A 12,976-nucleotide genomic window follows, 5' to 3' on the forward strand; every position below is an offset into this window, starting at 1 on the left:
TTCAGTCTATGGAACACTGGAAAGCACTTTATGGAGGTTAGAATGCAATTTTTTGCAGAGCTTATTTATCACACAGACAAAGGCAACATTTACTTTCCAAACTCTGAGCTTTTTGCATGATCAAGGACTTTATACTATCAAAATTGTGATCATTATTTGTACATTATGATGTACTGACATCCTGGGATACTAGAAAAGTGTGTACGAGTGCAAAGAGGGCATGTGAGTGGGTTGTGTGCTCCTGAATTTTCTCTATGGAGAAGCAGGGGAGCTCTCTTTGTTGAGGTTGACCATAAATCAGTGGGTTTCCTGCAGGCAGTGGAATTTCACGAGTCATCAGGTTATAATACCACCATGAGTCCATCTACTATTTTGATGTCTGTGCTGGTTGTACAGCTATAACAAACTATGTATGCAGTACCCGGACCCAGTGGCTAAAATTAGGATTTTGAGGTTTAACAAAACATATCCAGATGATATGCTAAAAACTCCTCTGCTTCTGTCATGATTGTGACTGTGATAGTATAATTCCTGAGTTTACATGAGAGGAAAAAGTACTATAATTATCTAATAAGAATGTCATTAATTAACATTTGTCCCTGTGGATTAGACGAGTAATCATTACTTAAAAGGTGAGGCTCATATAAGTATATATTGTATAATTCAAAGCCAAATTTTGCCCTTGGCTGAGAGGCTCACATTGATTTTAGAAGAAGCTGCCAACCTGCATTCCGTGTACAGAATTTGACTTCAATGAAAGCTGCATCCACAAATCTGAGAGCAGAATCTAGTTTTTTATCACCATTAACCATGAAAATAAATCAGTGCTTTCCTGCGAACTGGAAAGCCAAATATGAATTTATCGTTTACTGTCCTTCTGAGTAAGGACGTGCTGTACATTCAGAAGCTCAAAGCAAAACTTTTGTTACAAACTATAGGATCAAGAAATTCATTTTGTCTTTTAATGGTATTAGGGGAGCAATGCAAACCTAGTTGCTATTTTAAGGAAATATGTATATCACTTTAAAGGATTTCTTTGATGGTTCAGTTGTGAGTGCAGCTAATCTTTTAATTTTCAGTCTTAAAGATGAAAGCAACATCTAAACACAATCCTTCTTTGATTTCTTCTGATTTTGTTTAATTTGCTCGCAGTATCTCATTTTGAAAGGAGCAATAGCCATTTTCATTTGTTTTTGCACTGCTTTGGAGAAGAAGCAATTTCAGGTTTTAGTGCAAGAGGAAGCAAGTTCCAGTTTATATGGAGCAAATCATTAGGGTTTCTTTTACATAGCAACATTCTTTATTTTATGAGATAATTAGTGACAAGCTTATATAGCTCCTTCTAGGTCCTCAATTTATACTCTTTTTGGAGCTTTTAAACTAGAGGAGACCTGCTGTGATAAATAAAGTGGTAGGGTAGCTCCCTTTGATAGACACCCAGCCAACCAGTTAGCTGTAAAATCCCTCTTGGTAGCTGTTCTCTGCTTGCTTTACCTGTAAAGGGTTAACAAGCCCACAGGTAAAAGAAAAGAAGTGGGCACCTGACCGAAAGAGCCAATGGGAAGGCTAGAACTTTTAAAAATGGGAAAGAAACTTTCCCTTTGTCTGTTGTTCTCCGGAGAAGGAGACACGGAGCAGCAATGCTATGTAAGGCTTGAACCAGGTATGAAAATTCATCAGATAATACCTAGAATTACTCATTTGAAACCTCCCAAATATGTAAGTAAATTAGGAATGTTTAGCTAGACGCGATCAGGTTTATTTCTTTATTTTGGCTTGTGGAACTCCTCTGTGCTAACCCCAGATGCTTTTGTTTGCTTGTAACCTTTAAGCTGAACCCCCAAGAAAGCTAATTTGGATGCTTAATTTTTGTAATTGTTTCTTTTTAAGATCTAGCAAAAAGCCTAAATTCCAGGTGTATTTTTTTCCTTTTTGTTTTTAATAAAATTTACCTTTTTTAAGAACAGTATTGGATTTTTGGTGTCCTAAGTAGTTTTGTGGACATGTTGTTTGATTAGCTGGTAGCCACAGCTAATTTCCTTTGTTTTCTTTCTCAGCTCTTCCCTGGAGGGAGGGGTGAAAGGGCTTGAGGGTACCCCACAGGGAGGAATTCCCAAGTACTCCTTCCTGGGTTCAAAGAGGTTTTTTGCATTTGGGTGGTGGCAGTGTTTACCAATCCAAGGCCAGAGAGAAGCTGTAACCTTGGGAGTGTAATACAAGCCTGGAGTGGCAAGTATTAATTTTTAAAATCCTTGTGGGCCCCCACCTTCTGCACTTGAGGTGCCAGAGTGGGGATTCAGCCTTGACACCTGCAAATTTTAAAAATGGTAAATGCCTGGTACAACAGGCATATGTGCTCAATGCCTTAGCTAAAAGGTCAAGGGAGCGGTGCAGATTTATTAATTGGGTCACCACTTCATCAATGGAAATTGGATATACACCAGCCTTTGCAAACCTGAGCACATCTGCCACACACTTCAGGCAAACTCACTGGTAAAGATAAACAGTTAAACAAATGTATTGACTGCAAAAGCTAAGTGATATTAAGTGATAGGCAAAAAGTCAGTTAGTTACCAAAATAAAATAAAATATAAGCACGCAGTCTAAACTCCCAATCCTATTAGACTGGGCAACATCTAGATCAATCAGTTTTTCTCACCCCACTGGATATTGCAATCCTTAATATACAGGTTTGTCCCTTAAACCTGGGCTAATCTCCTCTGCTGGAGTCTTGTCTTCTTCTCAGTGTCTTTGTTGCTTGCAGCATAGGTGGGGGCAGGAGAAAGGCCCCACATGTGGCCACTGTGTTCAATTTTATAACCTCAGTCCCATATGCTTGGGGAGCACAAGTCCAGGCATGTCTGAGGGCATTGCTGAGTCTCCAGGCCAGGTTGAGCAATTCCCCTGGTGTGGCCTCATGCAGGTGAGTCATTGAAGTGTAGCTCCCTTGCTGGAGCTATTGATGGGTTGTTTGACACCCCATCTGGGTGTTGGTTACTTTCCTTGCTGTTGCCTCTGGGGAGCTAATATCTGGCGGATTCCCCAACTTACAGCATGTTTTAGTGACAACCAAACAACACAATTCTCATAACTTCATATGCATTAGTGATATACATATATGGATAGAGAAATAACTTTCAGAGATCATAACCTTTCCCCGATACCTTGCAAGGCATGCTTTATAGGTAAGATCACGATTATATGAAAATGAGGCATATGGGGGTTACAGGACGCTCCCCCAAGGTATAGAATGTCACAGTTACTGAAACATCTTGTGAGTCTGGGAAACGCCCATAGACTAGCCCCTCAGAGAGGACAAAGAAACTGCAAACACAGAGGCCTCACATGCCAAACCTCACGTACACAAAAGCTGCAAGCAATAATTTACAATCCATAATGAAGGATGGTCAGCAGCTCACATATACCCTGGGTACTGCCTAAGCCCATGACACAGCATGGATTTTTCCAGCACCTGTAGAAGGGTATAAATGAGGGACAGTGACATCACCATAGGGCCTCTCTCTCCTCCCCTATCTTGACACCCGGAAGCAAGATTGTTTGGAAGACAGAGAAGTTTCCTTGAAACTGGGGCGAAGGGATGATCCTAACTAGAATTCTTTCTAGTTAGTATAAACTGAGCTGAAAAGTGTCTGCAATGTCCAGTAGGGTGAGAGAAACTGGTTGATTCAAATCTTCCTTAGCCTGATAAAGTTTAGGATGTAGAATGCATGTTTGCTTTATTTCTTATGTAACCAACCCTGACCTTTAAGCCTACCACTTATAATCATGTAAAATCTATCTTTCTCTAGTTAAGAAACTTATGTTGATGTTTAGACAAACTCACTGGTTTAGATTAAAGTACTTGCGGGGGTCTGCTCAGATTACAGAGGCTGGTACACGTCCACTACCCTTTGAAGGAGTGGTGAACTAATTAATGTGCTTGCATTGATCAAGAAGGTCTTAAGCAGTGTAAGATGCACTAAGGTGCAAGACTGGGGCTGGGGGGATTTGCTGGGGTCTCCTTGTATGCAGTTCATGAGTGGCCTGGGAGAGCATTCATGTAACTTTGCTGGGTGTGCCTCTGCATGTTGATGGCTGAGTGAATAGATCCTGGAGGGATTTGCTGTTCACTAGCATAGCAGTGTAGGAGACAGCCAGGACAAGAAAGTTAAAAGGGGTACAATGGTTCCATAGTCCAGATTGCACCCTGGGGCATGTCAAAACCATTCCCTCCATAAACTTATCAAGTGCAGTCTTGAAGCCAGTTAGGTTTTTTTTTGCTCACATAGCTCTCCTTGGAAGACTGTTCCAGAACTTCACTCCTCTGATGGTTAGAAACCTTCGTCTAATTTAAAGCCTAAACTTGTTGGCCAGTTCATATCTATTTGTTCTTGTGTCAAGGTTGAAGCTTAACTTAAATAATTCCTCTGCCTCCCTGGTATTTATCCCTCTGATGTATTTGTTGAGAGCAATCATATCTCCCGTCAGTCTTCTTTTTGTTAGGCTAAACAAGCCAAGCTCTTTGAGTCTCCTTTCATAAGGCAGGTTTTCCATTTCTCTGATCCTCCTAGTAGCCCTTCTCTGCACCTGTTCCAGATTGAATTCATCTTTCCTAAACATGGGAGACCAGAACTGCACACAATATTCTAGATGAGGTCTAGTGGTGCGGGCTGAAGGATGTGCTGCCTGCGGCTTCCTGCAGCCCCCATTGGCCTGGAGTGGCGAACCACGGCCGGTGAGAGCCGCGATCGGCTGAACCTGCGGACGTGGCAGGTAAACAAACTGGCCTGGCCCACCAGGGTGCTTACCCTGGCAAGTCGCATGCCAGAGGTTGCCGACCCCTGGCCTATGTAATCAGATGATCTTATTACTGTTACCCTCCTCTTTCTTCTCATTGATTGTCACACTCATTTGACATCTTATCTGAAGTTGGACTGTGGGTTTGTACAGTGCCAAATGCAATGGGACCCCAATACTGATCAGTGCTTTCGAGCCATTCCACTATATAAATAAATAATTGGAAAACAGTTTATTAAAGGCATATTGTTCCTGATATCACAAAAGGCAGCAGCAAGATAAAGCACAAATATAACAAAAGTCAGTTTACAGTAAGAGCTGAAATAATATTTTGTAACTTCAGAAGATGCTGCTGCAAAATTTGAGTCAAGAAAACTGCTCAGGCAAACTCTGGGTCCTACAGTAACATTTCATATTAAGGGTGGAACATCTTGGTTATCTTCAAAGTCAACATAACTATTCTCAGTGTCTATAACCTTTGGTTGCTGCAGATTAATAGGTCCTTGCCCAATTCGCTCCTTTTCTTGGATTATGTTTGCCACATCAGGGAATGAATATTTGCTAGGATCCACTTCTAGTTTCTCAACTCGCTCCCTGTAACAAAGGGGAACAGATGGTTATAAATAAAACTTCATTTCAACGTCACATGTAGCAACAGAAATTTGGGACTGCTTCCCAAATTCCCCAATTCCCATAGAAGTCACCATGAGTTTTGAGGAGGATTAAGAAATCTCACTATTGTGAATTGATTGTTAATACAAAAGGGAGTCTCAGGGCTTGTATACACATACAGCACTGCAGTGGTGAAGCTGTGCTGCTGTAGTGCTTAGTGAAGACACGATCTATGCTGAAGAGAAGGCTTCTCCACTCAGCATAGATACTCCACCTCCGTGAGAGGTAGTAGCTATGTTGACGGGAGAAGCCTTCCCATTGACATAGAGCTGTCTCCACTGGGCGTTCTTCTTCTTCGAGTAGTGTCCCTACGGGTGCTCCATTGTAGGTGACATCCCCTCTGGGGGGCTGAGGCAATCGTCCAGGTAAGGGAAAATCATGATCCCTTGCAAGCATAAGCGGGTGACCACTACTGAGAGAACTTTGGAAAATACTCTCGGGGCTGAAGATAACCTGAAGGGGAGTACCCTGTACTGGTGTTGATTTTGTCCCAGGATGAATCTGAGAAATCGTCTGTGAGTCAATAAGACTGAGATGTGAAAATACGTGTCCCTGTAGGTCGAGGGCTGAAAACCAGTCCCCTTGTTCCAACGCTGGAATGATCGTTGCTAAAGTGACCATCTTGAATTCCTAAGCTTTGACAAACTTGTTGAGAGTGCTAAGGTCTAATATGGATCTCCAGCCCTCCTCCGTCCTGGGTATTAGAGTAGAACTCTTTGCCTCATAGATGTTGAGGTACTGGTTCTATCGTTCTAACTGGAGGAGACAGTTTACCTCTTGACGTAGTAAACTCTCGTGAGAAGGCTCCCTGAAGAGGGATGGGGAATGGTGTTGTGGAGGATGCAGGGAGGTAAAATGGATAGAGTATCCATGGTGAATGATCTCTAGGAGCCATCGGTCTGATGTTATATGCTCCAAGGTGCTGCAGAACACTGCGAGACAGTGGCCAAATGGGTGGGTAGCGATGGTCAGTTGTAGCAGTTGTGGGGAGTGGTCTATCAGAACCTCGATCAACACGTCAAAACTGGTGTTTAGATGTGGAAGGCTGGGACAAGGAGGATTGCTGACCGGACAGTTTACGTCTGGAGAATTTAGTTTTCTTTCTCTGTGGCTTGTAGTATTGTTGAGCTGGATATTGTGAAGTGCGGTGCTTAGACTAAATTTTCTCTTTTGTCCGTAGATCCCCAGCGAATGGCGAGTGGCCTGAGAATCCTTCAAAGTATGAAGGGAGACATCAGTTTTCTCCGCAAAGAGCTTAGTGCCCTCAAAGGGAAGAAGATCTTCGATGGTTGCCTGCACCTCCTTTGGGCAACCTGACAGGTGGAGCCAAGAGGCATGTCACATCACCACTGCCGTGGAGGTGGCTCTGGCTTCAGTATCAGCCATGTTGAGGGCAGACTGTAGCATTGTCTTTGCTACTAGCTGCCCTTCTTGGATGTTGGCCTTAAATTGTTCACAATGTGTCTCAGGCAGCTGCTCAATAAAGTTGTGTTCTATTTCAAGTAATTCATGTAATGGTATTTCACATAAGTGCTTGGTAGTTGGCAATTTGAAACTGAAACGTGGCCAAGGAGTACGCCCTCCTGCCAAATAGGTCCAGATGCTTCCAGCACCTATCATAGGGAGTGGACCTCATGTGGTATTAATGGCCACGAGAACTGACAGCGTCCACCACGATGGAGTTGGGTGGAGGGTGGGAGAAGAGGAACCCTGTTTCTCTCACCGGGACATAGTACTTTTTGTCTGCTCGCTTGCAAGTCGGTGTGACTGATGCTGGGGTCTGCCATATTGTCTCGCAGGGTCAAGAAGGGCTTCATTCATAGGGAGGGCTACTTTTGAAGAGGAAGATGAGTGGAGGATGTCCAGGAGCTTGTGGTGCATGTCCTTGACTTCCTCCAGAGGTATCTGGAGACAGTCAGCCACTCTCTTTGCGAGGTCCTGCAACAGGCAAAAATCACCCACCATGGATGGTGGAAGAGGCATGACAGCCTCGTCTGGGGAAGAGGAGGATATAGGTTTTGGGTTTGCCTCCTCCTGAACATCGCCCTCACACTTCTCCAAGATTCCTTCTAGGGACTCCAAAGCCCTCATTGCCAGGGCCGAGGAAATGTGTCTCATGGACTCATGGATGGGACTAGGAGCCTGAGAGGCATGGGTGCAGTATGCAGGCCAGGGGTCCTAGTGTAGCATGGAGCCTGGTGGTGGTGCCCATGGATGGCCATACCAGGACAGCAGCATTGGGGCCATCTGAAGCTATGCCCGGGGGCCCTGCTGGAATCGGGCACCATAGAGCTGCTTGGAAAGAGTACTGTGATATCCCGTTCTCTGGTTCACTATCGGAGTCTGAACTGAGAGTGGGTGAGCATGGCAAGGAAGCAGGAAAGACTCCTGTGCGAGGTGGAGACTCGGGTGCGGAGGTCCCGGTACCGAGGAAAGGAGATTCTGGTGTATTGGTTACACAGAGGTCCCTTGAGTGCCGGAAATCCGGTGGTGCTGACCAACTCAGTGACACTGGCAATGCTGGGGGGACGGAGATCTTGTCCACACCGGCTGTTCAGGTACCAGAAGAGACGTCGGTACCGATGGGACATTGCATACTGGTGGTTCCTTGAAGTGTTTGATCCTGTCCTTTTCCTTAGGTGCCATTGACTTAGTGACTGTGTCCATTGGGTCTGTGGGGGCCACAGTCCACTGGGTACCTGCCACCATAGTCTTCCTTGAGCCGTGGGTACCAGGCTTGGCCTGTCTTGGTGCTGATGGTACTGAGAATATAGAACATGCTGGGGATTGTTTGCGGCTAGCTTGCGGCGGGGACTGCCCACTACTTTTTGACTTGAGAAGGGTCAGTGGCTGATTTCTTCACCCCATGGCCCTTGGATGTTGAGGGATGTGGGGAAGACTCATGGCTGCATGAAAACTCTTGACACGGGTCCAGAGAAGGTCTGAGAGCTGCCTCCATGAATATAATCTTCTGCCTCAGCTCTCTGTCCTTGCGAGACCAAGGTCTATGCTGCTGGCAGAGAGTGCACTTTTGAGGAATGTGTCCTTCTCTGAGGCAATGAGTGCACCATGAGTGTGTGTCTGTGACGGGGATAGCCTCGCTGCAAGAGAGACACTTCTTACACCTACAGTGGAGCACCAGTAGGGACTCTACTCAAAGCAGAACTTTTGGTATCTGTAATTTATTTTACATCTAAAAATGACTTATCAATTAATACAATTTGCTGGCTGCTGAGGCAGCACAGTTTTTGATCACAATTGGTTTCTTTTCTGGTCATATTTAGCTCAGTCATTTCACTTTAACTATTTAATATTCTCAGTATAATTCCCTAATTAGACAGTCCCTGGAAAGCAGAAATGAACAGAACCTTTTTTAGCAAGCAAATACATTATATTTAAACTGAGTGTTCTGTGTATGTCTGTTGCTTATTATTTTTGACAATATGGCTCTTAACGATTTTTGTGGGGTGAACAATTATTCAAAGCACAGTAAAAACTAGAATGCATAATACATTCATTCAATCCATGTTAGGGATGTTTTTGAAAGAACGCTTAGCATAATTTGTTGTTTTCTTAATGAACTCATTGATATCATTATCACTCCATCAGCAGAGATTAAGTGTTCTTATACTTTCTGCACTGTCGTATTTAGACCTAGCATTTAAAAAATAATTAATTCAATTAAACAGCTAATTTGTCGACATGCATAGAAATAAATCTCTTCCTTTGAATAAACATCAGTGGACTGGAGCACATTGGTTAAGAAGAAGACTGTTTTATGGATTAATCATCTGAGAATGTTTAGAAGATATGTGATGTAAATTAATTCCTATTATAACTTCACATTTAAAGGAGCACTATGTCTACATTCTGTGTGGGAGGCCTAGAGGGAGCAGGGGACACCCTAAAAAAACAGAAAAATTCTAACCCATTCCCAGTAATTTGTGATTGATTCTTCTTCACCTAGTCCCATTAACTAGGGTCAGAGGCTTGTGTACTTCATCTCCAAGTGTTCTTGTCAAGTATGCCTTCAAAGCTGACACCAACCTTCTTCAGGTCCTCCTTCAGCATCTTGAACCACCTTTTTCTAGATCTTCCTTGTGGTTTTTGTCCCATGACTACTAGTTCTTGTACTCTCTGGACCAACATATCCCACGCCTCATTGTCTCACATGACCTAGCCATCTCAGTCATTACTCCCTGAGCTTTTCTGTGATGGGGGGGGCTATTGAATCATGGCTCATACCATTTCATTGTATAGCCTCTCAACTCTAATCTTAGTCAGCGGCCACCTGAGCATTCTCAGTTTGTCTGTGTGAAATAGTTGTTCTTCTCTGTTCCTCACTGACCAGAATTCCAACCCACATGTCATGACTGCCCTTATCGTGACCTTATACACTTCATTCCTTAGTTTACTTGGCATACTCTTATTCTGTCAATTCCCTACATTTACACAACGCGCCCTTCAAAGCAGCTCCTAACATCTGCATCCATATTCCCATCATGGTTCAACAATGAACCAACGTATTTAAATTGTTGCACAGACCAACTCTATACCATTGAGTCTTACTGGCTTCTCATTGTCCCACTCAACAAAGCACGGCATGTATTCCATATTTTGTCAGCTGATTCATAAACCATGTTCTTCTAATACAGTCCTCCATAGATCAGTAGCGGATTAGCCACTGGGCCAATGGGGCCTGTGCCCAATGGCCCTGGCCAATTTGGGCGCCCCAGTGCCCCCAACCCGCTCCATCCGGGGCTCCTGCCAGGGAGTGGGGTCAGGGCACAGAGGCTTGCCATGCTCTGCCCACCTGCCCGGTGCTCCAGCCAGGGAGCGGGATCAGGGCGTGGGGGACTTGCCCCGCTCCGCCTGCCTGCCCAGCATTCCTGCCAGGGAGCAGGGTCGGGGCATGGGGGCTTGCCCCGCTTGGCCAGGTGCTCCAGTCAGGGAGTGGGGTCAGGGTGTGGGGGCTTGCTCTGCTCTGCCACCTGGTGCTCCAGCTGGGGCTTGCCCCACTCTGCCCACCTGGCGCTCCAGGAGTCCAAGTTCATGTACCTGGTAATAATCACTTTGTAACAGTAACCCTGTTTAAAGGCCCTGGCCCAGCTCTAGGAGTCTTTACCATTCCACAGTTGAAGCTGCAACAAGCACACTTGGGATGAAAGACGCCTCTCCAAATACTGAGTAAGTAGCTGGTGGGGCACAGCTCCTCTGCTACTATGAGGCCCCATCTGCAAAGCTTTCTGCCCCCTGGAATTCTTGTGCTGAAGCAGCATTTTATGGTTCCCCCTACCCAATCTGCTCTTCTGATTAAAGAGATGGTATCATGTCAAACACGGCCCCAGATTAAGGTTTTTGGATGTTTAAAAGCAAAATGTTACTGACCCAAAGTCCAAAAGAAACAGTCCCAGGATTTTCCTGAATTCCAGAGGAACCAAGCTAAATAAATCCCCCCAGGGGCTATTGAAGGAGATTCAAGGGTGTGCATGCTTGTATGTTCAAAGGTGTTTTTGAGGGGGAGAGGGGAGTTAAAACTTATTTTTGCCTTACCTCCAACATGATACTCTGACTCCTCCCACCAAAAAGGAAATGTTGCCTCTCTAATTGCTGAAAATGTTACTTTCCCTTTAAAAATAACAGTTTTGTATAAAATCTCAGAATAGATCTTGTATAGGTAGCAGAAGTGATGACCGTATTATCATGTAATCAAGATAGCAGAGTTAACGAGTTTTTGAAACAGTGGTCTAGCAGATTGTATGTGTGAGGAAGAATTTAGCTAAGAGTTCTGTAACCCTCAAGTATAATTGTGGTAATGAATGCTCTCCTGTAATCTAAGAGACAGCTATTCAGGATTTCTTTAACATCTGGCTAGTTAGTTACTTGTCAGCTACAGGGTCAAAACCTTTTCTTTTCTTGATAAGCTCTGTACATTCAAAGTATCTTTCCCATTTCTGTTTTGATTGTAAATGTTTAGTTTGCCTCCAACAAAGTAAATCAATATCTGCACTCAGAAAAGGCATGTTTACAAAAAGTATTGTGGGCATTTAGGAGAATATTTTCAATTGGATTGAGCCCCAGATTCCCTTTTTGTGGGCACAACTTGTTATCCTTGTGGCATGGAGTATCTTTGGATTATCAGGTATCAGAAATTATAGAAAGGCCCCACAATTTGCCTCCTTGCCATACCACCTACGAACCTTCTTTCACTTAATGCTGTGAGGAAAAAAGAAAGATGGTTTCCAAATGAAGAATGGCTAGGATTCTGTACCCAGATTTAGTGCAGGCCCTCAGGGATGTCCACTATAACAGTTGTCTAATGCTCTACTATGCAGGTGGAACCAAAGAAGCTAAAGAGGATCACCCACCTGTTGAAAGCTCACATGGTGCTTAGGAAGATTGGTTTGATACACTTGGAACTGAGATGACTGTGTTAGCAAGTATCTAAAGAAGGATGGTATATTTCTTCCTGAAGAAGAAACTTGATTGGTCTCCTTGAGTATCTCTAGGGTCTCATTTGTCTTTCTGCTGAAAAGATCTATTGCTTCTAAAAAGGGAAGTCCGATACACTTTGGTATGGACCTCCTGAAAGAGATTAGAAGTCCTCAGTCATCAATGCTAACAGATTGTCCTAGCCACTGCCACACTATTGCCTGATTGCTAAGTGCATTGCTTGGAGCTCACAAGGAATGTCTAGACACATTTAGCTTCTTTGTAATGATTCTATCTTCTGCTTGTTATGCATGTAATCCAAAAAAAGATGTGCCTTTGCAGCTGTACCTCACCACTACTACTTGACGATTAAAAAATCATTGCCCTTACAGTACTATTTGGCCACTGGTTCTATATGCTGGGGTCAAGAAGAGTGCCCAGGATCCATGCTGCCTCTTTTTCATAAGCATTTAGAACAGAAGCTCTGTAAAATGGTTCTGCTAGTAGATTTGAACCCTTGGGTTTCTAGGTAAAGGCACCGGCTTCTTGGATTCTAGAGCAGAGCTGTCCCAGACTGGGACGGAGTTCATTCCGTTGAGATTACTTGTACAGAAGAAAGACAGCTGGGTACTAAATGTTTCCCCCATTACCAGCAGTAATACAGGCCAAGGGGTAAATCCAGTGCAAAATGAGATTATCATAGGGAATGCCCCTACCTTAGATTATTCAGAAACCTGGGTGTGCAGGTCCATGACAGACATCCTATTTACACCTAAACTTTTTATCCAGATGTACAGTGTCAGAACAGAATGAAACCAAGCAATAGCGATATTAAACTCAAAACAACATGTACTACAAACTAACAAGTTGTTTTTCATCTTAAAAACAAACTTTTAAACTGTTACCAAACACTGCTTTTATTACAACATAGAATGGGCTGGTATGATGCACTGCCTATGGTGATGGAGGGGGGAAAAAGTGGTGATTGGTGCAGTAGATCAACTGTAGCACCTACATAATTTTCCACTGATCATTTGGATTCGTGATACAGTCCCAAAAGTCATTGCTTTCTAGG

General features: G+C 43.8%; 1 protein-coding gene and 1 long non-coding RNA gene across 8 annotated transcripts in view; one reads left to right on the plus strand and one right to left on the minus strand.

Annotated features, from left to right (window-relative positions):
* The first annotated feature begins 1,397 nt into the window (after positions 1-1,397).
* On the plus strand, positions 1,398-6,971 carry LOC122173214 (uncharacterized). Its single transcript, XR_010599019.1, has 2 exons — positions 1,398-1,663; positions 6,650-6,971. It is a non-coding gene; the product is annotated as an uncharacterized LOC122173214 (long non-coding RNA).
* The window catches only part of DNAAF11 (dynein axonemal assembly factor 11), a 55,794-nt gene continuing 47,832 nt past the window's right edge, over positions 5,015-12,976 (minus strand). For all 7 annotated transcript variants that reach the window (XM_065586173.1, XM_065586172.1, XM_065586171.1 and 4 more), the window contains one exon: positions 5,015-5,391. In XM_065586173.1, the coding sequence (XP_065442245.1) occupies positions 5,208-5,391 (184 nt within the window). In that variant the 3' untranslated portion in view covers positions 5,015-5,207. The remainder of the gene's footprint in view (positions 5,392-12,976) is intronic.

This window comes from Chrysemys picta, chromosome 2, assembly GCF_011386835.1.
Source record: "Chrysemys picta bellii isolate R12L10 chromosome 2, ASM1138683v2, whole genome shotgun sequence".
Taxonomy (NCBI): Eukaryota; Metazoa; Chordata; order Testudines; family Emydidae; genus Chrysemys; species Chrysemys picta.